The sequence below is a fragment of the Vanellus vanellus genome (genome assembly GCF_965231255.1).
Source record: "Vanellus vanellus genome assembly, chromosome: 2".
NCBI lineage: Eukaryota > Metazoa > Chordata > Aves > Charadriiformes > Charadriidae > Vanellus > Vanellus vanellus.
The window spans coordinates 11,569,526-11,596,748 of NC_138906.1; the positions used below are offsets into that span (position 1 = coordinate 11,569,526).

A 27,223-nucleotide genomic window follows, 5' to 3' on the forward strand; every position below is an offset into this window, starting at 1 on the left:
TTCACTGTCTAAACATTTTCTGGCTCGCTTTCAACATTTCTTGTCATGTAGCAAAACAGCTGTGACACATACGCGCCATTATGTCAAACAAGCTGAAGCCGGCCATACATTAAGACTCTCAGTCTATAAGGACACACCTTTCTTTAGGGCAAAGTGTTAGAACAGCACACTGTTTTGAAGTACCTTCTAACTATCACAGCTATCTCTTAATAATTTTGAAAGGACAGAAATATTTCAGTAGCTTCATTACTTCAATGGCTAGAAAAGAATTTTAACATTTCAATAGCTAGAAAAAAATGTGCAAAAATATGGAATACAATAAACCTCTACTGCTTCAAAAATAGCTGTTCTTGTCTTACTTTCTCACAGATACCTGCTGTATCTTTTGCCATGAGAAAATCATACTATTATTTTTTCACTGTGAAAGCCAGTAATTTGTCTCCTTATTGACATTTTCAGACATGAATTCCTTCGTTGTAAAATGGAAGCAAAGTATGGTGAAATTATTCTATATTGCTAGTTTTATTATGAAAAACACAATTCTCCAGCTGTCAACAAGAAAAGTTTAGTGCTACTGAGAAGCATTTAATCTATTCTTGCAAAACATGATGTGAGCTGCATGTAAATTAGACCACACCTTCTAATGACTCATATCCCATTTGCCTTGACAGCACAGATATTTTCAAGGAAAATGTCTTTAAAAATACTTTTTTTTTTCTGGGTATACTTTTGTTGTTACAAGTAAGATTCTAATTCAAGCAAATGAAAGACAGTTGGGATCCTTTCATGTTTCTATGGTCACGGCTGTTTTTTTTTACTATTACTGTACTGCCTACCAGTTATGTTTCCTGTCATTTGTATGAAACACAACATCAGGGGGTGAGCCATTAGGAGCTGTTTCTAAAAATAAAAAAATTCTACTGCCTAATCATAAAAAATAGTAGAGGAGTAATGGACAAAGTAGTGTCTGAATAAACTTTCTGTTCATTTTTGAAAGATGACTGTATTTCAGCCTTTGCTTGTTCCCTGAAAGTCTCTGCAGCAGCTGCAGAATGCTAAAAGACAGAAGTTCAAATACATTTCTCTCCGTGCTATATGTGGAACACCTGCTGGCTTCCTTTTCTTTGATGTAGATTTTGGCAATAAATAAGATGGCTAAAGGGTCTATATGAGGCAGTGATACAGTGCCCACTGGGGTGTGCTCCTGTACTGACCTGGAGTCACAAGACTCACTCTACTTCTTCACTGAGAAGTACACTGGGAAAAGCTGCAGAAGGCGGCATACAAAGCTGCAGTGCAGCAAAATACCAGGCCAAAAAGAATAATGATCCCTTTTCCATCAAAAGAATAAAAATTTATTCAGTGCTTTGAGGTCAAAAGCTATTATTGCTATGTTTTAAATGCAGATTAATCAGATTTTTCTATGCATAACTTCATTCCCAGTTACCATCAAATCAGCCAGCCATATTTGGATTATCTGACCACAAACACAGCAGAGGGGACTAAACAGGCAAGCGCAGAAGAATCCAGTGGTGGCTCTTATGCTTTCTAATATTGGTGGTGAATTGCAACAGAGAACCCTGAAGAAGACTTCAGCGTGCACGTGTCTGTAACGCAGTGAATATTTAAGAAACCTGTGTGTGGCTGTGAGCGCTACTGAATCAGTACTTGAATGCATGAGAACCCTGGACTGGATTTCAGTATTAATAACATATACATATATATATACACACACATGCACGTGCATGGAAAATTGTTACGTGTTGAGGATTTTGTCGTCTATCCCAAAACGTAGCAACTTAGACTGAGCACTACTAGCAACATGTAAGACAGTACTACAACATAATGCTCATTCTTCCCGTTTTTCAACATGAAACAACTAGATGCTTTTATCTTAGTACTATCTTGATAATAACTCACTCTGGGTTTGGTTTGAATGTCTGCTTCAAATGCTGCTATGTTACTGAGGCAGAACAACAATGAAAGATTTTAGTAAAGTTTATAAATTCTGGTGGAGATTAAAACCACTGTCCTCAAGGGAAAAGCTTTCTTTGAAAGAATCCACTCTTCTCCAAGACTTCTCCAGATGAAAAGCAAGAACTAGAAAGAAGTCCGGTGACAGTTTAAGAAATTATTTCTCTGGTTTACTACTTCAGGATATGATCTTGTTCCTATTGACCTGAGTGTTTTCAGAGCCAGTCCTCAAACATCAATTTTAAAATAGTACAAAGGGGAAAAAAAAATTTCTGTTCAGCACTCATTATAGAATCCTTTCCTCCACCCTTTTCTTCTGCAATTTGTACAGAAATAGTAAGTAATATGTAGATATGCTTACTTATATGACTACAAGCAATCAATGTAAAAATTACGAATACAAAATAGTCATTCATGCACTCCTACAGGTCAACTCATTACAAAATACAAGAAAAGAAAACAACTCTTTGCAGTCAAATAGAATTTAACTGAAGCTGATAAGCATTTTTGTCTTTGTATGATGGTAAGATTGGCCAGATTTTCTTAGACCCCATTATTTAGAATAAGTAAAAATTGTTTTGTTCTAATCATTAAACCACCATAAAATTATGTTACTTTTTGGAATTAATAGGTACCACCATTCACATCGCATGAACAGTACAGCAACGGTGAAGAAGCAAAAATCTATACGGAATACATTTCACAGTAATGTAATGCATTCTAATGTATGAGAAAAACAGAAGTGTGATTGACAGATTTCAAGGTCAGAAAAGACAATGGTGGGCACACTCTACATTAGAAACATCAGAGAATGTCATCAAGTATCATCAGGTGGTTGCTGCAATCAGTCCACAATTTCTGTTTGAGTAAAAGTATTGCATGATACGCACATTATGGCTTTTTTACTTGACAAATTTCGCAACTTCCATCTTTTACCAGATCTCCAAAGCTGCCACCAAGGAAACTGAAATTCTCCTCAATCCAAACCTCCATGTTTTGAAATCTACTTTTTACACAAGTACAGAGAGGACTTTTATTGCATTGGATCTTATAAATAGATTTTGAGTCATAATCAACAGTATATATAATTTTAGTAAAAATACCAGAAATATTAACAGCAGGTAGTTTACTACAGATGACAGAAACAACAAAATACAAACAGAAAGAAAAATTATTTCCATTTTAATTTACCTAAGCTACAAACACGCCCACAAACTGACTCATTCAGATATTCCCCAGATCTCTCACTCATTTTGCATAAAACTTTATATTTAGAAAATATAAAGTAAGTTATTTTCAAATGTCAATAAAATTATTACCATCTGCAAACATGAGCTCCACCCTATTTTTATGAAGAACTTGGTATCATTATGTGCTTTTGAATTGCTGTCACGTGCAATTGTTTTCCAGTGCATGTCAAGTGATATGACTCATATGTAACTTTTGGAAATAGTTATCTCTCTGTTTCTTTCTTTGTGTATTTCTCACAGTCTTGCTCATTCAAATCGAGCAGTATTCATTTTGGAGAAGGGTTGCTTTTTTGTCTTTTACAAATTATGAGCATATGTACTGTGTACTGTAATCTCTATTAATGGACAGAATATAAAAGGGTTCATCCTACATAATGAGTATATGTGACACAGCTCTCAGACAGTTCTCACTCTCGCTTCTGTTTTTTTGTAAAAGTCTCAAACTACCCAAAAGCCCCTCTCCACCGTGCAGATCAGATTTGTCTTTGAGAAGCAGGGTTTTTATCAGCAGTCCTGATCCTACATCTCTGATGGAACCATTAGATATCTTGGACTATTAGAGGATCAGGAATCGGGCTAGTGAGTGTCTTGTAAACAAGGATATAGGCTCTGAGCTTGATCTATAGGACACCAGCATTCAGAGCGGAGAACAACACAAATGTACTTACCTCTGACTGTGTTGCTGAACACATATGGTGCTATGTTCTGTATTATCTACTCTTTAATAAGAAACAATAACTTTAAATCACAGTGTTACCCCACTGAAATCCAGATGAGAGGTAGTGGAAGTGTGAAAAATCCAGGTTTGGTCACCATCTACCAGCATGAGGCCTCTAGCCAGCTGGACACAATAAACAGGAATCCTTAAAGACAGTAGTGTGTGAAATCATCAGGGACTTCACAACCATTTTTGAACTTCAAAGAGATTTAATTATTTGCTATTTTTCACCTTCAACAAAAGGAACAGCAATCTCTGGCTGGAACTCCTAAAGGCACCTTCAATTTAGGGGCTCTACCTGTGGTACAAATTAGAATTTCATGTAACTGTCAGCATATCTTCCAAATAAATTTAAAAAGTGTAACCTAAGAGCACTGCAAAATGGCCCATGAGAAACAGATAAGGAGGACATCAGTAGAATTCATTGTTTTCCTAAACTGACTGAATATTTTCCTTTTTCAGCATTGTATTCTGAAGGTTGACCAATGACACGTAAAATATTATTTTTATGCAATTTATCAAGAAAGCAGTTGATTTTCTCCTGCCTTTGGCAAACCTAAATCATTACAAATTCCTCATTTGACATAAAAATAGTCTATTTAAAACCAAGTGTTCCCTCAAGAACAACACAGTTTCTCTGCTGTACTGTATTTTGCTTTTACAAAATGTACCACTATAAGCATAACTTATGTGGTAAGATCTTATTTGGAAAATAAAATCAATACTCAATTGATGCAAGGATTGCTCCCACAGCTGACAATACTATTTCACATGTTTCTCTTATGTAATGAATAGGGACACTGAATTTAACAGTTACTAATACAGTATAATCTCCTCTCTATGTGTTTTAAGAAAAAGCTTAGGATCATGAAGTCCAAAAAGAAGCACTCTTCCTCATTAACTATTCAATACAGCTACAGATTAGAAATAAAATCACCTTGCAGAAACTTGCTTTCCATAAATAAAAAGCTTTGTACACAGAAATCAAGCTCTGCAGAAATCTTGATTGCAGCAAAATATGTTAATGGGTACTACTAAAAAATATAGCACAAGGTCAAGGAAACTGTAAATCTAATGCTTTTACATCACCATGTTCATTCAAGCATTTTTAAAATTAGTATAAATACTTCATTTACGTTGCACCAAGACCAGAGTTGTCACCACAGTTCTCTATTTGGTATGCAAGCATTATCCCCATTTTCTGCTCATAAAAAATAAAGAAATGTCATGATTTGCCTAATGTCACATAGCAGGAAACAGATATAAAATCCTGTTCTATGACCACTTGACATTCAAAGCCCTTCATAATCTGCTTCCTAATATTCCTCTCCTCTCCTGTCACCCCCTCCTCTTTCAACACTCAAACAACTTGAGTCCTCCAACTTCTTGTATTCTTGTTCACTGTTTCCCTTCATGCTGCTAGTACATTTGGAGTTCCCTTTCTGAACCAAGATACAGCTTCTCATTTATTTATTAATGCTCAGCTTACAATGCAGTCCTTTGTGACTCTCATGGACCATCATAGAAGATATCCCTGTGTGTAACCAATTCTCGGTCCTTACCCATATCTACAGACAACTTTTCAGCCCCTCTAGCCTAGTGCAATTGGGTTGCCAGCACACAATAACTACATACTGCTCTTACTCCAATGAACTAAAAATTTTTTCTTCTTACTACAGAAAACCATTCACTGTCAAATTAAATTAATGTAAACAGCATATTGTTAACCATCTTTAACCATCTTTATATTACTATTCATTTATGCAACTTCTAAACCCTTGTATTTATTATATTGTCTACCTAATTTGTCAACTCCTTCAGCCTGAAAGTGCATCTTTTCAAAAGTCTTTAAAATTCCCAACATACCTTGTGGCAACATAAAATAAATAAGCACTATACAGTTCATTATTGAAATTTGAAAAAACAGCAGTATTTCTATATATAAAGTAGTCTACATCAGATGTAAAGACAAGGTTTGTTTTCTAATGAACACAGGTGAAAGAAAAAGTATCTCCGCACTTTTCACAGCATCAAAACAAGTTAGTACTCTGAGAAAATAAAAGAAAATATACTAGAAAATATAAAATAAAAGAAAACATAATAGAAAGTTCGGATGGGAGTTTATACTCCTCTACGCTTCTCTGTCTATAACGCAGCCTCTGTTCGAACCATGCTGCTTCTGCACTTGATGGAAATCTAGGCAGTTTAGCCAAATATTCCTGGAGTACCATTCATCTCATCCTGAAGCAGACACGTAAAATAGGTCAGATCAATTATGTTCCATAAGTGCCTCTTTATCTTCAATGACTATAAATGGGCCACAGAGTGACTGACTCAACTACAGATATCTGAAGTGAGATGAATCCAACCACCCCACGACTAACTATCCTGCAAAAGTTTTCTCAATAAAATAATGTTGAAATGTTTCTTACCAAAAGGATATTTTAAAAACAAAAAAGACAGAATTTTAAATATCTAATCTAATACAGTCTAATTTTTGAGAAAGTACTAAATGGCTAGAGCTGAAAAAGAATGTGTTGCATGTTGTTATTTATGATAGTGTTTGTCACTAGGTATAATTTCCAGTCTGTCCAGGATTACGAAATAACTGAAAAATTGAGCAGAACCCATTTTTGGTGTGATTCCCTCTAGAGGACAGATCACATTTTGTGATCTTTTGAAAAAGCAGGAGCTTTTGAAAGTACATAAAACCACACCAATTTTATTGAAACCAGCATATCCTTTGAAGACAGTTGGAAAACAGGCTTTTCTTCCTGCTGTAAAAAAACAGAACAGGAAGATGATACCTCAAGAAGGAGAAGTAAAAGCTTAGAAATATAATTTCCATGACAATTCAACTCACATTCTGCTCTTATATAAGCAAAATTAAAAGATTGGTTTAGTCTGTGTTTGGTTTTTTTTTAAAACAAAACCAACTAACTTCTCTGAACATTCTGATCCTTAAAGCTGTTTGGAGACTGTCAAAAGGTCTTTCAATTAAAAATGTAGTTTTCAGAAAATCGGGGTTCTACAGGATACTTCTAGTGAAATATTTCAGTGGATAAGCTGTAAAAAAGTATTCCAGTTAATTGAATCAAAATATTTAATTTGGGGTCAATTTAACACCACAATGCATCTGAGCCTGATATTAATGGTGGGACTTTGATTTCAGGGGTTTCAAATCCCCCTTCTAAAGTGTGGCAATGCCTCATGGATGAGTTGAACAAGGAAGCCTGGCCCAGTAACAAGACTGGGGCCTCTGATGCACAGCAGTAGCTCAGCAATTTCCCTCCCACCCACCATGGGCATATGAGGATCTGAAGATACAACTCCTAGCATCACGAGTAGCAAAACCTCCTCTCCGCCCTCAGGCTGACAAACCTGGCAGTTCAGGCTGATAAAGTTCAGTGGTACCTTAAAAAAAATTTTTTCAATGTTTCAGTATTTTGCCTTTTCCAAAAATACATTTTTTTTAAATTTTATTCCATTGGAACATCTGGATTTTTCATTTTTGTCCTGATATGTAGTAAAAATGAATGTTGAAATATGAGAAGCTCCCGTAAGAAAAAATTTCCAAATGCTGAACAGATAAAATTAAAACGTCTTCAAGGAACACTCAGCTGCAATCAAGGAGGGAAAGAAAAAAAAAAGTATAGAGGCAGAAACATCCCAAAATATTATTATTTCATTGTTCTGTTTGCTCCTGTAAAACATAACTTTAGTATCTGTACTGCACTTAGAGTTTTAATCCAATTATCACACAAAACTAATTGCACAAGAAGTTAAAAATAGCAGCTATACAGTATCTAATAGCCATATTACACTTGGGAGCAATTTGAGATCTTTTTCTCTTCAAGCAAAAACTCACAATCATTGCTTAAATAGCCTATATACAACAGCCGAAGATGAGAGAAACAACAGCCACTTTCTGTCACTGTAGTAATTTTTGGTGAAGAGTTAAATGTATTTATTCTCCTGCGTTATCTTTATGTTAAAGAAAGTGATAAATATATGTTTATAGGCTTATTTTAGAAGAAAAAACTGTTCTGATAGCTAGCAGATTCAAGGAACTCTTCTGTTTTAAGCTGCATATTCAGATAACTATAAGTACCATTACAAGGAACAAAGATGCTTCATTTTAGTTAAAATCTATCACCTTCTTCCTTTAAAGAAGCCTTCTAAAGTTACGCTTCTTTAAACTGAGTGACTTCAAGGTTACAAAATATTAATGGATCTTCCTGAAGCTGTATTGCCTTTCTCATCAGTATTATCATATTTTGTTTGCTCACCTCCACACCTGACTGTTTTTAAAGACTTTGTTCATTTGTGCAAGTAAACCAAAGCAATGAAAAAATGCATTCAGCTGAGGTTACAATATCCACAAATCTGGTATAAGGTGATGATACATCAGTAAAATATATGCCTACTGCACTTCTTTCTACTTTATTCAATGCACTAGAAGAGCTATTTCCCCTTTAAATTCAGCTTGCTTGCAAATCAATCTTTCCTCTTACACAGATGTCATGCACAATGGCACACTTTTAGTATTTCACACCCATTTGAGGAAAAAGAACATTTTCTTCTCTTAATTATATACATATTTCTTTATGTGCAAAATACAGTACCCCAGATTAGTAGCTCACAAATTCTCATAAACTGAATAGCGATGGATCTCACCAGCACTCACATAAAACCTCCACATTACACAAGTGTTGCAGAAACCACAATTCCATGCGTGGCACACATCCTTCTAGAACAGTACTGGACCATTGTTCTAAAATGAGACAGAAGGGTAATTAACTATTGAAAAACAAGTCTTAAAAACATGAAATAAAACAAATCCTTGTCCTGTTTTTTTCCAATGCCAAGAGAAATCAGCTGAAGGGCGTACCCAAATCCCACTTACATTCATAGAATCATAGAATTGTTTTGGTTGGAAGAGACCTTTAAGATCATCAAGTCCAACCGTTAATGTAGCACTGCCAAACTACCACTAAACCACGTCCCTCAGCACTACAACTGCCTGTCTTTTAAAGACGTCCAGGGATGGCGACAAAACCACTTCCCTGGGCAGCTTATTCACTTTCAATGAAGAAATTTTTCTTAATATCCAATCTAAGCCTCCCCAGATGCAACTTGAGGCTGTTTCCTCTTGTCCTATCGCTTGCTACTTGAGAGAAGAGACCGACCCCCACCTCCCTACACCCTCCTTTCAGGTAGTGGTAGAGAGCAATAAGGTCTCCCGTCAGCCTCCTTTGCTCCAGGCTAAACAACCCCACTTCCTTCAGCTGCTCCTCATAAGACTTGTGCTGTAGATAGCTCACGACTTACTCAAAAGTCCAGGTAATTGGATTTCAATAGCTTTCACATGCTACCATACAGAACTACCATGCGGTCTTAAATTGCTGCCTTCTGCAACCGGCATTAGACCAAAATCTCTCTCTGACAGTGATCAGTAGCAGTTGCTGAGGTAAAGAGGGTAAGAGTGGGGCAATACACCATGACACTCTCCTTGGTATGACCTTCCCATTTGCCAGCTATCCACCACTGTCAGACAACCCTCAGATCTATCAGGCCTCATACCAGCCTGGAAAGCTGATCCACCAACAGAGGTGTGTCCCTCAGCGGATGCACAGAGAAAAGGAATCATGACTATTAATATTTTAAAGCCTCACATAATAGAATGGCAAAATAATACTGAAGACAAGATTCTTAAAACCAAAAGTCACTATCTGAAATCATCCTTTTCCTCTTTGCACCACTTGACTATTTTCTGATAATTCATTGCACAAATTCCATATATGACATTGCAAAAAATTCTTACTGTGAAATCTGGAAAAGGTTCAGTCAAGAAGGACACTAAAGCTTTTTATCAGTTCTGAAAAATATTACTTTACTGTTGCTACAGTAACATCTTCTTAATAAGCCCTTTAAATTTAAACACTGTCTTAAGAGAGTTCTAGGTCAAGTTAAAAAGCACAGACAAGCTCTTCAGAGGAATCAAGTTTATATTCAGCATGGGTAAGAATGCAATGGAAAAGGTGAACTAAAGTTTTTAGGTATTTCCATAATGACTTCTCACTTGCTGTGGTCTGTCCTACTTTCTTTCCCCTTAGCCACCCAGTAGTTTCTCTTCTGAGGAAAGAATTCTCAATTGCCTCTAAGGGAAAATTCCTAATAATGTTTTATCCTATAGCAACATATCATCTTCATTTAAAAAGAAAAACCTAAAAGCTTAGATTTGCAAAAAGATATATTTGCAGATATAAGTTTGCACCTCCTGAGATGAGACCAAGAATAAAAAGCTATTTCCAGTTTCTCACATATGGAGAATAACTACACATAGCTAATATATGAACTGAAATTGCAGAGTGAATACAAACATCATTCATGAAGCACCTGGGGATTATAATGGGAATTTATATTTATTTGCTCTATGACTACATGATACCTGGTGTTCTCTCGCTGATCTTTAAGGTCCAGAATTAAAGTCACTCTTCTGGGGGATAGTTGGCAGTATGCATACTGGGGATCATCTTTGGAAAAGGAGGAACAACCTCTTTCAGTTTTCATGCAGTTGTAAAGCATTGGTTAGTGGCTTTTTGGCACCAATCTGGTTTCAGAAAAATGTTCAGTTAATTTGCATCTTTTTAAATGTAGGTTTTTACAGTCCTTCCCAGATGTCACCAGATACCTACTCATCATCAGAGGAGAATGAAAACCAAAGCTTCCAACTCATCCTAAAGTGGTCTGCTGTATCAATTTTTAAAAAGTAAATGAAACACACAAAGTAGTATTATTGCAGAAGGCACTCCAAATAGCAGATTCAAAGTAATTTGAGGGATTCCTATCTAGTTTCATTTTTAAAACCCTGTTCTAATTATCTTATTTGGAAATGCAACAAATTCTTTAAGTGCCCCTAAAAACATACACAAGTGACAGCACTACGCAGTTTCTTATTACAGAGTTTTCTGGCATCTGAAATTTTGATGTTGTTATAGTGCTCAATTACCAAAGAAATGAGTGAAATAAATAGATTCTACAAAAAGTCAAGGTACAATCAAAACTGCTGTGACCTATTTTTTCCCATGCTGAAAGCAAAAAGGGTGAACAGTCCTGTTTACTAAGTGACAATAGCACTTACCTATATTTAGGCACATGCCTAAGTATTTGCATTGGTAATCAGAACCAAAATTAAACAGACAGACTTAATCATAGCCTTCAGGGAATAAACTATTCTAGAAACGGCTCTCCTGTGATTTATGATGTGAAAAAAATATCATCATAATACCTGACATACGTTACTTAGAAATGATATGTGAATAAAAATAGCTTATGAAAAAATACAATGAAAAATACTGTGGAATGAACTACAGTTAAGAAACTACATAATCAAATTAATTTATTTCCAGAAGAGCTGCCAGTTTTTTGACTTTTTTACTTAAAAAGAGCCGGAAAAAGAGATGTTGTATATTGACTTCAACATAACAGAAATTATTATAGTACGTTAACTTCCAGCTTGCCGTATTTAAAGGCTATTTATTCCTAACACTCTGTCTCCCCCTTTTTCTCTGTTTTTGTGTTTGTCATCATATCTGGTTTCTATCACCTTTCATTGCTTTCATTTATACACATTTGTATAATTAATTTCTGATTCTTTACTAGAACGTTACGTATTTTATCTAACGTGTATTCAGGAAGTGTCATATCTGCAGTCTGTAAATGGTTTGCTTGATGTGGGTTTTGTTTGTTTGCTGGGTTTTTTTTCACAAACTGGTATTTAGTTGACATCTGCACAACCGGGAAGGACTTTCCAAAGGTTACATGGCAATGGTGAAGCTGGTCAAACACAGTTCTGTTAGCACAGCTGACAAGAGTTGAAGGGACTGGAGGTGGAAAAATATCCTAGGTACGAATGAGTCTTCAGTCAACAGAAACCCCAGTAGAAAGGTAGATTCTTCACCTTATGTCAGTACCCATTCTGCGGGATGAAAGCTGACCAAAAATAATCTGTCTCTGGGAAATTTCATTAAGCATTCTGATAATTAGGTTAATCTGACAGTCTGGTAAAGCCAAACCAGGATTACAGGTATAAGACTGTTAGGTGATCTTTTTCTGCACCTATTTCTTTATATAACGGTTGTTTTTTCTGAACTCTGCCTTCTTTTCATTTGTACATGAACGTTGTCTAACACCAAGGAGTGACTCAGGTGTGGCTGGCAAACTACAGGACACTACACCCTCTGTTTTCCAGGGAGTGACAAGCCCAAACAAAGTAATGCTCACACCTCACTCTACAGGATCGGGGTTGCAAGATGATACACACCAAACCACCAAAGCCCATCCTTCTGCAAGAATTCTCTCAATTAAGAAGAGTTAAGCAGAATATCTTTGTCAAGTCACAGGAAAACATGGGCGCTCCCAAGCTCAGGCTACCTTCCAGACTGCAACAGAGACAATGCAAAATTGACTAGAAAGTAAGTCTTCAAATATTTATTCGCTAATACTCTTTCTTAAATATAGCTAAATATATTCTATAAAACCAGCTCTAAGCAAGACCTATTCAAGTATTCGTTGCCTTAAATCACCTTCAATCCAGGAACCCTGGACTAGTATCGGTGACATCAGAAGCAACTGAACCTGCAACTGTTCGTATTTACACCAAATGTAAAAACAACTTCAGTAAAACTGGTGAAGCTATTCATAAAGGGCTGTATTTTATATACTTCTCTGGATAACTGAGTCTCCTTGTGCAGTGACGAACTTCCATCTGAAAGCAAGTTAGTATTATTTTAATACTGGATGGACAAAAAGAAAGATGATGAATGACAGGAAGCCCACCCTGTTAAAGGAGCATGAGGTGACCAAACATATGTACACCCAAATGCAGACTCTGGCAGCTTCCTGCAGTGGCTTAGGTGAGGCTCATCCCCCCTGTACACGCACTACTACTTAATTTAGTCTCTCTGGCACGAACCTCCCTAAACTGCAAGTTAAGAGAAAGAAGCACAACCATGCTCCTTTTAACAGCCTGCATAGCCACCTCATCACTGAGTAGCTCATCATTTCAGAGCTCTTCCCTATCTGCTAAACTATGAAAATAGTTCCATAATCTGAGGATGATAAAGTATAGTTCTAAAATTCTCTCAAGTAATTCTTTAATTAGGGAAGTTTGACAACCGGGTGTGATCAGCTCCTTCAAGGTGAATCAGATCCTTCATAAAAGCTGTGTGTTCTGCTTTCTAAAATGCCATCCATTTGACAGCTGTTTATTCTCAAGCCTGTGTGCTGTGTCCATTTCCTCCTCCCTTCTCAGTTATTTACTTTTGGATTATAAACTCGTTAGAGCAGGTGTTACTCAGAGAAACAAAAGCAAATGGAGAGAAAAAAAAAAAGCCCTCAACTGTTGATCTTTGTCTTGTTGGGCACCATAAAACCAACCAGATACAGCACTAAAACAACCTTCCCGTTCTGCTTTTTACATGCTATTTGATTATAGCATTATAAATTTTATACTGTCTAAAAGTGTCAGTGATTGCTCCCAAAGAACATGATGTTTTATTTTTCCACAGCTCCTAAGATGGAAATTCACCAGATAATATCAGTTAACTTTGGGGTTTCCTTCAAAATTTCTGTTTTCACTATTATTAAATTTATTTTGAATATGCAATTTTTATAGCCGCCCTCTGTCCTTGGAAATCATCCTCTGCATGTAATGTATGTTGGTAAATTGTATTTATGAGCTGACCTAGTTAACCAAAATAGACTTCCAGATAGGTAGTACTAACAAGAATACTTTAACAACTTTGAAATTTCACTTCATAAAATTGCAGAATCAGATCCTAGATTTCAAGGGTAAAAAAAAACCCAGACATTTCTTAAATATAGATAAAATAAAAATCAAAAATTTTAAAGGAATACTACGTGCTGAAGAATTTGAGGGACGTTATCTCTGCCAACTGTGTCGCTAACTCCAAAATGTGTTCACCTACCTAAATGCTTGATGATATTTACCTTGGTATCTCGTCCTCATTAATATGCAGCTATTTCCAGAAAGTCATGACAGATGTATAGTTCCCAAATCTCCCTTTTTTTCTTCCTTTAGGACATAAGTAAAAAGTGGGATAGTCACTGGTGACTACAGCCTTCTCCAACAAATGGAAGGAATTGCTATAATCCACAGGGTCATAACATGAAACTTAGAAGCAGTGTTTATAGCTGAGAAGCTGGGATGAGAGGTGAGGCCGGGTCACAGAATAAGCTGGGTATAATATTTTGCTAGTGTAAGTAAGGCATTGCACTGACTGCATACTGAGAATACTGAGCTGTGCTAAAATCTAGAAAAGGAAAGAAGATTTTATGAGTAATAGCTCACTGAAGATATTTGATAGCCTAACATCTATCATATCAGATATCAAATAAAGCTGAAATATAAAGTATTCAACACTCTAAACTAAAATTATAACAAATCATTTTGCCAAGAGAAGGACACCATAATGTATACATTCTTCTAAAAATATAATAGACACTCACATTCTTTGGTGGTGGTTTATCTGAATTAATCGAGGGTTATAATCTTTGATGCCACATTTTCAATTCAGCACTGAAGACTAAACAGAATTTAATGTCTAACTTACAAATCAGTTGTGAAAGAGAGGTCTGGTTAATAGAACGACACAAGTCAAAGTTTCATGCCATGGAGAGCTCAGGGGTAATAGTGGCATAAACTAACCCTATCCCCAAACCCACCTCTGTTGCCACTTCATGGATACCAGCCCTAATACCAGCTCTGTTTTCACTGCTTGTAAGCAAGGCTGTGATTTAGATCCATCCTTTTGGTTTTGTTTCAGTTAAACCAATACCCTTTAGAAAGGCAAGATCAAGCAGTCACTGGCAGGAATACCAGAAATGTTTGTTATTCCCAAACATTCTGTACTGCAAAGCTGCAGCCTGATAACAATTGAAAAAACCCAGACAATTTAACACACAAACTCTTCCTCAGGCTGAAGATGAGGCATGACCTTCCAGGTGAAGTAAAGCAGTTGTCTGAAGCAACTGCTCTGAGCGTAACTGAACTGTATTAACCAACTAAAAAGTTGTAGAGAAAAGACAGCCTTCCTGGTGCAGAGCAGAATATTAACAAGAGAAGAGTTTATAATATCTTTAGCCCTTTTAGGACAGCAACAGACAGACAGGTAATTATCTCCTGCAGAATAATGAGAGCAGAAGATTTCTGTGTGCCAGAAATCCAAAATATCTATCCGTTCGTTTTTCAGCATCCAAGATTGCTATTCATAAGGTATTTTGTAGAATTTCTTGATGTTCAAACTTGAGAGATCAAAGATTAATTGGGGTGGAGGGAGTAAAAATGGGGGGGGTTACATGTATCTGGATATTTCCTGACTTTTTTTGAACTTTGTAAGTTTGTTGTAATATGTACTGTGTCTCAGTTGCATTGTTTTCTATGAGGACATCTGGAAGTATATAACAATTTGGGAGGAACATATATCTCTGTGCATTACCTTGTACTTCTTGGCTGTGATTTCAAGCTTATGTAACCGTCATTGCATGCTGTTAAGCTATGACTGAAAGAAAAGACCTTACACCCACCACAACCAGCTGTACTTCCCATAAAACTTCTAGTTACTGATTTTACACATGAAAATAGCTTGGTTTATCCATGTATTAGTTTGAAGCAAAATAGGTATGCAATGTTAAGTTTTAACTCTCTGTTCAGAGAGACTGTGTGCATCAACAAAGTATGTCTAGTATTTAACTACGTTTCACTGAAAGAAGCTATAGGAAAAAATGCAGTAAGATGCCGTAATTTACTAAGCTACTTTACTTCTCAAGAATTCCTTCTCAAAAGGAAAAAATTCTATAAAGTTAAGCCCCTCTAATCTTTTCAGAAAAAAGATGACCACAGCTGTTTTGAATGGTATACTGTTATTGGGAATCCTATAGTGTATTGAGGCTATGAAATTATTGAGATAAAAATAGAGCCCTTCCATCCCCCTCACCAGTAAAGCCCCTAAAACTCAAATAAGAAAAATCAGTAATCCTATGTACACATTAACCTTCATGCTTTCTCTTGACTACCCAAAACTTATAAGTCTTCATGGTCCCCTTCCTTCAGCTCTCCCATACCAGACTCCCCTACCATTTGTCTATCTTACCTGCAGACCTCCTGTTCATTTACCTGCTTTTTCCCCTGCGCTTGCACATTCCATTATGCCCATTTCTTCTCTGTCTTATTCAGAGGTCACCTTCATTCGTTTGCAATTACCAAAGGGTGATTTTCTCAGAGAAATTTTTCCCAGGACTAGTAATATCCTCCATCCACCTCACTTGTTCCAGTCCCTTATGTGACAAACCTGCCTGACTGCTCACTCACAGGACCCTCCTAAACATCTTACTTGCAAAACCTATTTTATCTCAAAGTCATGCCTGTGGTTTTGAAGTAATGTAGTAGGTCATCCTCAACCAACCTAACTTTAGTTTAAGCTACTTCATTAGTCTCACCTCAATGGGGAGAGACAGGTGAACCACTCTCCAAATGTGCTCGCCACTCCCCAACTTTACCTGAGTATCTGATTTTTGAATAGCTAAGTTGCAGTACCTACCACGTAGACATTTGCAGCCAGATACTCACCCTAGCCTGGGAAACATATTAAGACAGTACAAAGTGTAAAGCTCTAGCTGCATTCAGGGAGACCTACGTTAGATACGTACAGTTGGGTAACATTAATTGAAATTTATAAACTAGATATACATTAAGAGAAGCCTAGAGTGATTAGCTCAAATAATTACATTTAGTTAGATGAATCCCATCCCTTACATTAAGAGAAATAATTCCTTTCTATTCCCAGAGCAGTTTCTCATAGTCTACACACATTTCCTGACTCCATTTTTACCACAGCTTTGGCTTAAATGAATGAATTAATATTTCTATTCTGTGAATCCCTTTTTCTTCTTGTCACCTTGCCTCATTTTCTCATGCCTCCAGCCAGTCTATTGAACATCTCAGTTTTGCTGCTGCATTTGACTCTTTTCCATGAGAAAAAGTAACTCCACCCTATCTTTAAAAAAAAAATATTAAAGTTTACCTTTTCAAGTTTAAAGTTTAAACATCTTAAAGTTTACATCTTTACAGATCATACACAATTCACTAATCTCCATTCCTGATCTCCAATTCCAAGAATTTTACTTCTACTAAACACCTCATTTCTCATTCCCTCTTTTGAACATCCACATTCCCCACATGCCTCTATTCCTTGGCATCTCTTCCGATTGTTTCTCTGCAAACATGCTCTTCTTATCTGCATCTTCACTTGCTTATTCTTCATTTGCAAACATAAAGCTGTTTGACCAGCAACAATATTACTTACTGCCTTCCTAGATTTATTAACAATGACTATGCTGAGCCTAAGCAAACATACATCCAGCTCAGCATCCTGTCTTTGACGGAGACTGGCGGTGGACTTTGCCTCTTGGAAACTTTTCCTCCTTTGCCAATTTTATCACCAAAACCAGATTGATCTTTCCTCCAACTTCATTGAATGCCCTCCTAAATCTGCCTGTAAACACCAACACAGATTGTAGCAAGACCTTATATATACTGATTTTGTAAGAAAAACTTCAGAGATTTACCTAAATTTTAGGCTAGAGTGTAAGCAGAATAGGACCAAAATATATATTGTTTCCAGGAAGTTGGAATATACACTGTCTTTTGGCCTCCACAGGAAGGAAGTCTTCTTATGAATTTGGATATATATGACCGAGGGTAATCACCTACATCTGAGCTCATCTTCTTATGCTCTTTTTCCAGCCAATGGAAATCTGAGCGACGCAGGAGACCTCAACTCCCTGCTTATCAGTGGGCTTCTCTGCCTTCAGGGACTGCAGTTGCCCTTTTCTCACTAATGGCCGTCTCTCCACACTGATGTTTATAAGCATTGCTGTTCACTGTACACAGGCAACCGCCTGTTTATCATCAGTGTGTCAACATTAACTACCCTTTGCTATTTTAGCAGAACTGCCCAAATATTCCAGGATCTAATGACTAGGAGGAACCTAATTTACTCTCAGTAGGCTTACTGACTGCATGGTATGAGGACGGTGTGGTATGATGAAGTTTTTGGGACCGGTATTATTCCTTGGTAGCAAAAAAAGAAGGAAGACAAGTAGAAATATTCTCTTTTGTTTCACCAAACACAGAGGGTACTCTCAGGTAGGAAGCAGGAATGAGCTTATATTTCCAAAAACTTGTCTGTTTTCTCTCAATCAGTAAACCAATCAAAAAAAAAAATCTCTAGAAATTCCACCCTATGAACAACCTTTAGAGCACCCTGCAATTACTTCCTTTTACAGATGGAGAAATTATTCACTTCCTGCCCATTTGAAATTTTCAACAAAAACAAGTTACATGATAGTAAAAAGATATTGTAGAACAGTCATGGCATGACGCCAAAAACATTAATGCATATTCTTACCTGTAATTCAAGGGAGCTAACAGATAGACATGCCTTGATATCAAGCTACTTTTAAGTTGCTTTCTAACATAACATTACTTAAGAAACATTTCTAGAATATACAAAAATATTTTGATGAAGGGAAGCATACAGCTTCCTACACTGAATCCTTCAAATTGTGAGCACATAAGATTGTCTTAATTAAATTATTTTGTTTATATTTTTATTTTCCTGTATTATATCATAAATCACACTCCATCATCAATAATTACATCAAATCAACACGATATCAAAATACCTGAGTGCCTATGAGAAGTTCCAAATTAGTGTAACTGGAAAGTCAGGCAGTTTTACCTAGGGAACAGATGGTACCACTGTAATTCCCCTACTTTCTCAGCCAGTCTGCTACAAGCCTCAACCGGCATTTTGACCCAAATGCTACTGAAGTCAACGGGAAGGTTGACATTGACTTCAGTGAGCTTCAGCTCAGCTCAGAATTGCTGCAAGAAGCAAAATTTCAGTCCTCATGGATCTCCAAGACAGTTGACAATGAGGACAACAGTGACGTTAATTTTGTTGTGGTAACATCTATCCAACAAGAACTAAACCAAGATGTACTTTTTTGCTGTTCCCCATGAAACACCCATAGACAAAAGCTCTCTGTTGCTACTACCTTTGGATCAGCACTGACTGAAAGGCCAAAAATTTTTTATTTTTTCATCTGTCTTATTCTTTATTTCATTCTCTTCTAAATTAACTTTAATCGCTTGAAACTTCTAACCCATGTCTAAAATACTTTTTCAGTTGTTAAACATGCACTCTGTACGTTGTGAAAGTCCTGCGAGTAACATGCAACACGTTTTAAAAGTCTTTGAGTACAGTTTTTGTCCTCAATTACATTTAAACCCTATTGAAATGTAAGACACTGTCTTTGTTCCCTGGATGTGTCAGGAACTCACAGCTACATGTTTAGAAGAATATTTCATGTTTATAAGCTGAAATGTGACCAACATGTCTTTTTGTCAGCTAGTTAAAAACTAAATTCACAGGCATTTGACTTGCAAAAATTTGGCGTATGATGATTCAAATACATCTTTGAAGGAACAATGTGTATGGAACAACTGTTTCCAGAAATTTCCACAGCATATTAATGTATTAATTTAAGAAGAAAATGCAGACAAAAAATGGAATTGCACGCAGCACAAAAGATCAAATTATATTGCAAAATTATACTCGTATTCACTGAAGGTTATAAGCATCATTTTACACATTAGAGGTCAATGTGAAGGCACTGCAGCAAGCACACGCTTACTCTCTTTTCTAATACACATGAGGATGACTTTCATTGTAACGTATCGGTATTTTAGGACTAATGAAATAATATGATTAAGAATGTTCACAGTTTACTTTGTTCCTAAGTTCTCTACCTCACCCAGCTGATCTAATATGAAAATAAAACACCACTGCAACTTTCTGAATAGATTATTCTACTTAAAAAGCCATACAACTGCATGAAAAACTTTAATTGTTGGAGCTGCAATTTTTACTGAAGTCACTGCTTAGCGTTTATTGGAAGGCATTTTAAGTTTAACTGCTTCATCAGCATAATTATTTGCTAATAAGAAAATGTCTCATTGAAAGAAAAATGTATACAACCATCACTACAGGAGCAGAATAACCCAAATCTGTGGAATTTAGTAAACATGATCAGGACATATTGTTCACAGATGATTGCTTTGTAAAACACATAAAAAGAAGTTCCATAATTGTAAGTGGACTGTCTCTTATAAACAGCTAAAGATTTATTTAGAATATTAAACACACAGCCCCAGTGTTTCATCAAAGACTAATGAATACTACTATGTACTCAGCTTTTTTTTTCCCTGCAGAAAAGATAAGAATCTCTCTCCTGGGCTAAACCTGCACAGGAGACAAGGAGAGGGGAAGAGCTATACTTTTCCTCATTTGTTCACATTTAAAATGCTACTATAAATGTCAAGAAATGGAAGAATATGTGCTTTTGATGATAATAGCATCTTATAAAACCACCTTCCCACAGGAACAATCTACAAAGCCTCATGAAATATAGGGAGAAGAAGCACAGATCCAAATCCTTTATCTTATTTACCTGTAAGTTTAAAACTTCCAATTTCTCACGCAAGTTTGTAAGTATGTTACAAAATAAACAGGTCACCAATTGGAGATGATTACTATATTGGAAAGCATAGACAAAAGTTGACCAAAAAGAGGAAAGAAATGAAATTGGATGAAAACATCCTATGAAATGGTAAAGGTCGTGAACTTCTACTTCTGAGCCAGCTTTTAAGGAAGACTTTTTGAAACTCTTAATAGGAACAAATTAATAAAAAACTGTTTCTATAATTACATGGCTTTTAAGGCAGTTTCCAGCACATATTATAGAGGTTTCATAATGCACCTATGTTCAATTCTCAATTAAAGAAGATGGGACCATGCACAAGAAGAAACCAAATTAGTATCTTCCACCTATAATGACAAATAATCCCAAAACTCAGACACCTTGTAAAATTGCAGTTGCATCTCCTGACTGTGTTTAAAAATTGTAGTCTAAAATTGAACATAATTTATTGTAATAAATAGTTTGGACTCAAGATTAATGAGATCTGAAACACTGGTCAGTAAAAGAAATAAAGGAATCCTAAGGGAAGAGACAGCTAAAACTGTTTCACTTCCAGCAATGCAAACATTTTCCTGCATCTTGACAAACGCAATAAACTCTTTCCCTTCTTTCACAGCGATCTGTGAGATATCAGTTAGTTCCTCATCCCCGAAAGCAGCAGAAAGCCTCAACTTGTTTTACTGCTATTGAAATATCTCTGAATTATAGCTCCCAGACCACTGCATTCACTATGTAAGATCAAGTCTGCTCTTCATCCATTCCTTTCCACACAAGGACAGCCTTAACTGTCAGGCAGGCATCCTTGCTGAGGCAGATGCACAGAGAAGCTACAGGGAAGTGACAAACACACAAACATTGTTTTGAAGCTACAACATGCTGAAAAATATTTTGTGACCCAGACTGATTTGCAGGGAGAGAGAATCAAAATATGACTAGTTTGAAAGCACAGTGCCTATTGCATTATTAAAGGTTAAAATTAGAGCTATTATTTTCAATATTTTTATGCAAGCTTTTTCCTCAGCAGATTAGGAGAAACAGTCTATATCTATAGCAACCAGGAGAGAGGAGGGAGGGATATATCCAGTCTGAACCGTTTGTCCTTAAAACCTTGCATCACTGCCTTCACTACAGCAAGCAATTCATAGCTCATTTTTATTGCGACTTGACTGAAGTCTCATTAAAAAGATGGTCAGCTGGTTTTAATTCCTTCTTAATAAACAGAATGTGCATGAGGAAGACCACACTGATACTTCTGTGGGAGGCTTCCTTTGTTTCTTATAGTAATTCTATTTTTTATCTCAGAAAAAGGTTTCTTGGGGACAGCTAGTTTAGCTTTCACTCTCTGATCTCCATAAACACTCGAGGTAGGTATTAAACTGGGAAAAAATACAAAATTCTCCAAGTTATGACCTTCTTAACTTAAAGTGAGTTTTGGAAAGATACTGTGAGTGAAATGAGACTGACTGTACTAGTAGATCTCATTGGAGAAAATTCCGGTGAGCATAGAGTCATGAGTGTCTCAGTGAAAGGAGAGGACTGCCAGGGAGAGTGGCACAGGAGAATAGCATTATCTTAAACGCACAGAGTTTGTTTTCAGGATCCCTTCGTGTTAGTGTGGGTCATTTTAGTGGATGTTTATTGCAGACGGTATCTTCTAAAAGAGGAAGGAGTTGGTCAGAGAAGGTCTCAAGAGAAGGAGGCTGTTCAATGGTCTGCACTGAGCAGCACTGGGCATTTTTACACACCTCTAAAACAGCCTTAACCAGAAGCCAGTGCTGCCTTCCACCTCCAGCAGCATGAGTGAGGGGTGGACACCAGCAAAGGCTGGGCTGGAGCTGGGGGTTTGTGGCCTGAGGATTTCCTGTGGTTTCCAAACAGGAGGGCAGTTCAGTGGGCTGGATCCACTAAACGGGGAGAAGGGTTAAATATGTGGAGGCTGGAGGCATTTTTGGTGACTCCCCACCGGTGGACCTCGACTTGAGGGGCCTCGGTGGAAGTTTTCAGCATGTGGGGAGACTTGGTCAGACCCGCTCCTCCTGGGTGTCCCCAGAGATCCCGGGACAGGCAGCTGTGGCCCTGGGCCGGCCTGGGGGTGACCAGGGACCCGCGGGGAGAGGCGCGACCCGGGAGGTGTGAGGGGCCGGGAGCCGGTCGCGACGGGCCGGAGGACAGGGACCCTCAGCAGGAGCCGGTCGCGACGGGACGGAGGACAGGGACCCTCAGCGGCAGCCGGTCGTGAAGGAACGGAGGACGGGGCCCCTCACCGGCAGTAGCGCGGGCGCGGCCGCCCGGGGGCCTGTCGAGCTGCCTCTGAGGAAGCTGTCGGGCAGCAGCGGAGGGAGGCAGGGGACGGCGCGGCCCCGCTCCCCGTCAGCCCCACGCCTCCCGCCCCTCGCCCCACTCACCGATCCGCGCCTCGGCGGTGGCTCCGGCGGAGGGCGGTTGGCTGCGCGGGGCGGCGGCGAGGACCTGCAGCAGCGGCGGCAGCAGCAGCGGGAGGACGGAGCCGAGCGCCCCCATCATGCCTGGCCCATCGCAGGCGGCTGTCCCGCTCCCCTGCCCGCCGCCGCCAGCCCTCACTCCATGCCGCCCACCCGCCCTTCGCCTCCCGCGGCCGCTCCCCGGCTCCGGCGAGCGGCAGCCGCAGCAGATTCAACACCCAGGACAGCGACCAGCGCCGCCTGCCCGCCCCCGAGCCGGCCCCGCCCCGGCCCGGCCCGGCCCGGCCCGCCCGCCCGGCAGGAGCGGGGAGGGGAGGGGAGGGGAAGGGGGGGGGACACACGACGACTGACTCCCGCTCCGCGGCGCCGCCTCCCCGCTCCCCACCCGCCCGGCCGCGGCGGAGGGCCCTGCCCTCCTCACCGGGATGGCGCCGTGGCGGCACCCCCGCCTCCCCTCCGGCGGGGTGAGGGCAGAGGCCGGCCCCCGGCCCCCGAACCGCCACTGGCCTTGACAGAGGCTCCACATCAGGCGAGCCCTGAGCCCCCGGGCGCTGCCCGACCCTGCGCCGGCGGGCGAGGGGCAGCGGGGGGGATCCTTCCCGGCAGAGAGGTTGTTCGCTTGAATCCCCCTTAAAGATGGCTGAGAATGGGAAGGGAGTTATTAAATGTGCTCGTTCCGCACGCCTGTATGTAAAACCAATTCAGCCCCTGTCAAAGTTCTGTCCTGAAAAACGCACCAGCTGGGGGGGTTCTCCCGGCGGCCTCCTCAGCAGTGGTTTATTTACCGCCGGTTTCCCCCACATAAAATTACTTGCCAACCTGAAGAATTTTTATGAGGCCTCAGGTGCAGCCAGGCTGTGCGGGTTTGTTTGGGAGACATGTTCATCCTCCGCCACCAGTCCCCGACCCGCTTGGCTGAGGGGGAGCGCTGGCGCTGGGCTGCTGGCAGGGAGCGGGGGGCTGAGGCACAAACCCTCCTCCCTCACAGCCTCGCGTGTCCTCACAAACTCGGTGTGGTAATATTTAGCCTTTAACACAGCACCAAGGTGAAGGGGCGCAGCTGCTGTGCCTCTGGGCAGGGGATGTATTTCTGAGGAGGACAGCCAGGTCCGTGCCACGGCCACCTCTGTCACCCCGACACCTGCTTTATTCCGCCCTGAAGCTTCAGATTCTCCTGATCGTCTTCATATTTGAAGTAAACAGCTCTAACTATACTTCCTGACATGCTTCATCCCTGGCTTTAACCAGGTACAGTCATGACAGACTTGCACTCGAGGTATTTAAAAGGAGGAGTTCAATTTGTAATACGTGAAGTGGCATTACCATAGTCCAGAGGACTAAACAGCGAAAGGCCACAGAACAAAACTAACCCTGGAAGACCACAGCTGCTCCTCCTTGCTCACCTCAAAGGTGGCAGAGAATACAACACCAACACATCCAGACCAGGGTGGACACCAGGTCTGGCCACCGCATTGGGACCAGCTGGGACCCACCATGGGGTGGTCAGCCAAACCTGGGGCCCAGGTCGGAGCTTTGCCCTGGGCTCCGGGCAGGGGGACTCGGTGGGAGCTCATGGGGGCACACTTACGGTTCCTGGTGCCCTGGCAGACAGCTTCAGACTTCTCTTACTCTCTCAGTTTTGCTCTGTGGGAAAAGTGTGGGCCTCTCTGCTGGGGAAAAGGAATCATGGCTTCTAGAACTGGTGCCAACCCACCTCCTTTCCTTTGTGGTTATGGTTGGTGACTCAGATGCAAAAAAGGGCAATATTTGATTCAGAAAACAGACATTTCAAAAAAATATATTGATACTGGATGGTGTTCGCTGGCCCAGGGTTTACAAAAGGGTTGGATGGTCTTTTCAAGCATCTCTGTCCTTGAGGACTGTTAGGTGGTTGCTTACATCTTGCAGGCGAGTGGTTTCACTAACTCAAAAGGTCCCTTTACCTCAGGAAAATCAATTTTGACGTCTCTGAAAGAAATCTGAGCACTGAAAAGGGAAAATCAAAAAAGGAGGGAAAGGCATTCTATGGAAAGGACAAGATGAGAAATGAAAGTGCTGAAACATAAATTAGTATATTCTCATGGGTTATGCAAACCATCTGGCTTTAAAAGCTAGTAGTAGGAACGAGGAAAAAGGTCATCTGAATTAGCAGAGAACTGCAAAACAACTGAAGGTAAGAAAGGAGCAAATGGCAGGCGCAGCGAGAGAACAAGTTGTTCATCAAAATACAAAATAGCAGCGGTGTTACGGGAAGTCATTGCAGCTCTGCAACACATGATTTGCATAGTTCCTGTGAATTTATGATCAAATACTATGCAGATTTTAAAAGCAAATTCTCATAGCCACTCTGTGCAGAGGATTAGCAAAATAATGACATTTGTTCAAATGTGTGTGAAGCAATGTGAAAAATCAAGAGAGAAAGGGCATTCCTCGAAGACAGAAAGAAATCCTTGAGTACACAAGGTTAGTAAAGACAGGAGTAAGGTGTCAAGGAAAGAGTAAAGAGTCAATTGGTAGGTGAATTGGGCATTTGGAAGTAACTCAAGGAGCAATTCTCAGGACTGGAAAGTGTAAAGCATTCCCTATCTGGTTGTATTTTACAGTTGTATAATACAATCTAGCAAACATACATAAATCTCTCTTAAAGCCCCAGGAACAGACAGATTGAAGTCAGTGGTATTAGGTATAATGAATTTTGTTAATGCTGTGTAAAAACTGCAAGACTTGAGTCTGTGTGTAGATTAGATGAATAACAGTATCACAGTGTAAATAACATGTTATGACACATGCAGGTTACTTGCTGGTTCACAGTCATTTTCTCAAGACATTTTTCAGTGCCAAGCTTTTTAATAGTTTGTTTAATAAATTAAGCATCTGTGTTTCGGTCTACCAACCTTGTGAGGTTGTTTTGATTATGGTTTTTATTGTCATGTTTTCAATAAGTTTCTGAACTGTGGAAAAAGAAATCTTAAAGGGTATAAGTAATTTTTGAAAATTACTAGAAAGACTAGAAAAATTACTGCATTCTTGAAGTCAGGGAAGTTGTGGCGCTCAAAGAAAAATGTAGGACTTCGTAGTTTTGAAAAGGGAATAGAAGAGGGTATCAGTAAGTTATTTCTGTAAGGGCACATTTAAATCTTTTTGGTGAGGGATTCTAAACTAGTAAAGATACTGAATGGTGGCTGAAAGGGTAGAATATCAGCTCACCGTTGCTAATGTGTCTGGAGATGAATGTGAGGCTGTATGAGAGAATGACATCGGAAATTATAGATCTGAAAATTTCAGCACAGTGAATAACATTGAAGTTTAGCATGTCCTTAATTGCTGGAGCTTAGTCTTTTTATGATACCTGTATCAGTGTGAAAAACATGCTAGGCACAGTGAAAGAAGAGCTGGATAATCTATATGATTTTATACGTATGAAAGATTTACATCCTTATCCATGGTAACCACAGCTGAACAGAGTTTTTCAAGGAAACACTTTTCTGTTTGAAAATGCTGCATTGTCTAACTAAGGTTTTTCACGAGAAACATACATGTTTTCATCAAAAATCCATTAGTAAAGGCCAGAAAAAAGATCCAGAAAGGGACAGAAATCATCCCAGAATGGCTAATTGCCCAGTAGCCAGGACACCTGCGTGGGCTGCGATTTTAAAGCTTCAAATTTTTGCTCTGGTTGATTCAAAGACATGATCTAACCATTGGACAATAAGGTCAGCCTCTCTCTCTCTCTCAATTTCACTGGGCCATTCAAGACTATATTAAAAGCAAACAGACCTGCTAGAAAAGACATTGGTAGTTTAGCATGGAAAAGGCAAGAAGATGAGCATAGGATTTATTTTATTGTTTTAATACTGTTTAGAAAGAAATAGTAGGAGTAATGAAGTAATTAGATGGGAATTGAGTTAATGATAGAATTTTTAGAGATGTAAGAAGAAAAGTTGCCAAAATTACATGAATCAAAAATTGGGTGGAGTTAAAAAAGAAAATAAGCACAGGATTCAGTTAAAAAGTAGAACATTTCCAGAGAATAACTTAGGAATAAAAATATACAAAGGGAAAATAATCTTGATAGTTATATACTTATAAGTAATTAAATGATATGAGTAAATGATGAGTAAAAGGTTGTAAACAGGATTAAAATAATAGGTGATAGTTAAAGGCTAAGTATAAGGAGTATAAAACACAAAGGTATCTTCTGAGTTTTACTG

At 38.9% G+C, this 27,223-nt stretch overlaps 1 protein-coding gene across 1 annotated transcript in view; it reads right to left on the bottom strand.

Moving 5' to 3' along the window:
• The window catches only part of PTPRN2 (protein tyrosine phosphatase receptor type N2), a gene marked incomplete at both ends in the record, with an annotated part of 658,801 nt that extends 635,707 nt beyond the window's left edge, over positions 1 to 23,094 (bottom strand). The window contains one exon of the mRNA XM_082499676.1: positions 22,977 to 23,094. Within this exon, the coding sequence (XP_082355802.1) occupies positions 22,977 to 23,094 (118 nt within the window). The remainder of the gene's footprint in view (positions 1 to 22,976) is intronic.
• Between the last annotated feature and the right edge of the window lie 4,129 nt (positions 23,095 to 27,223).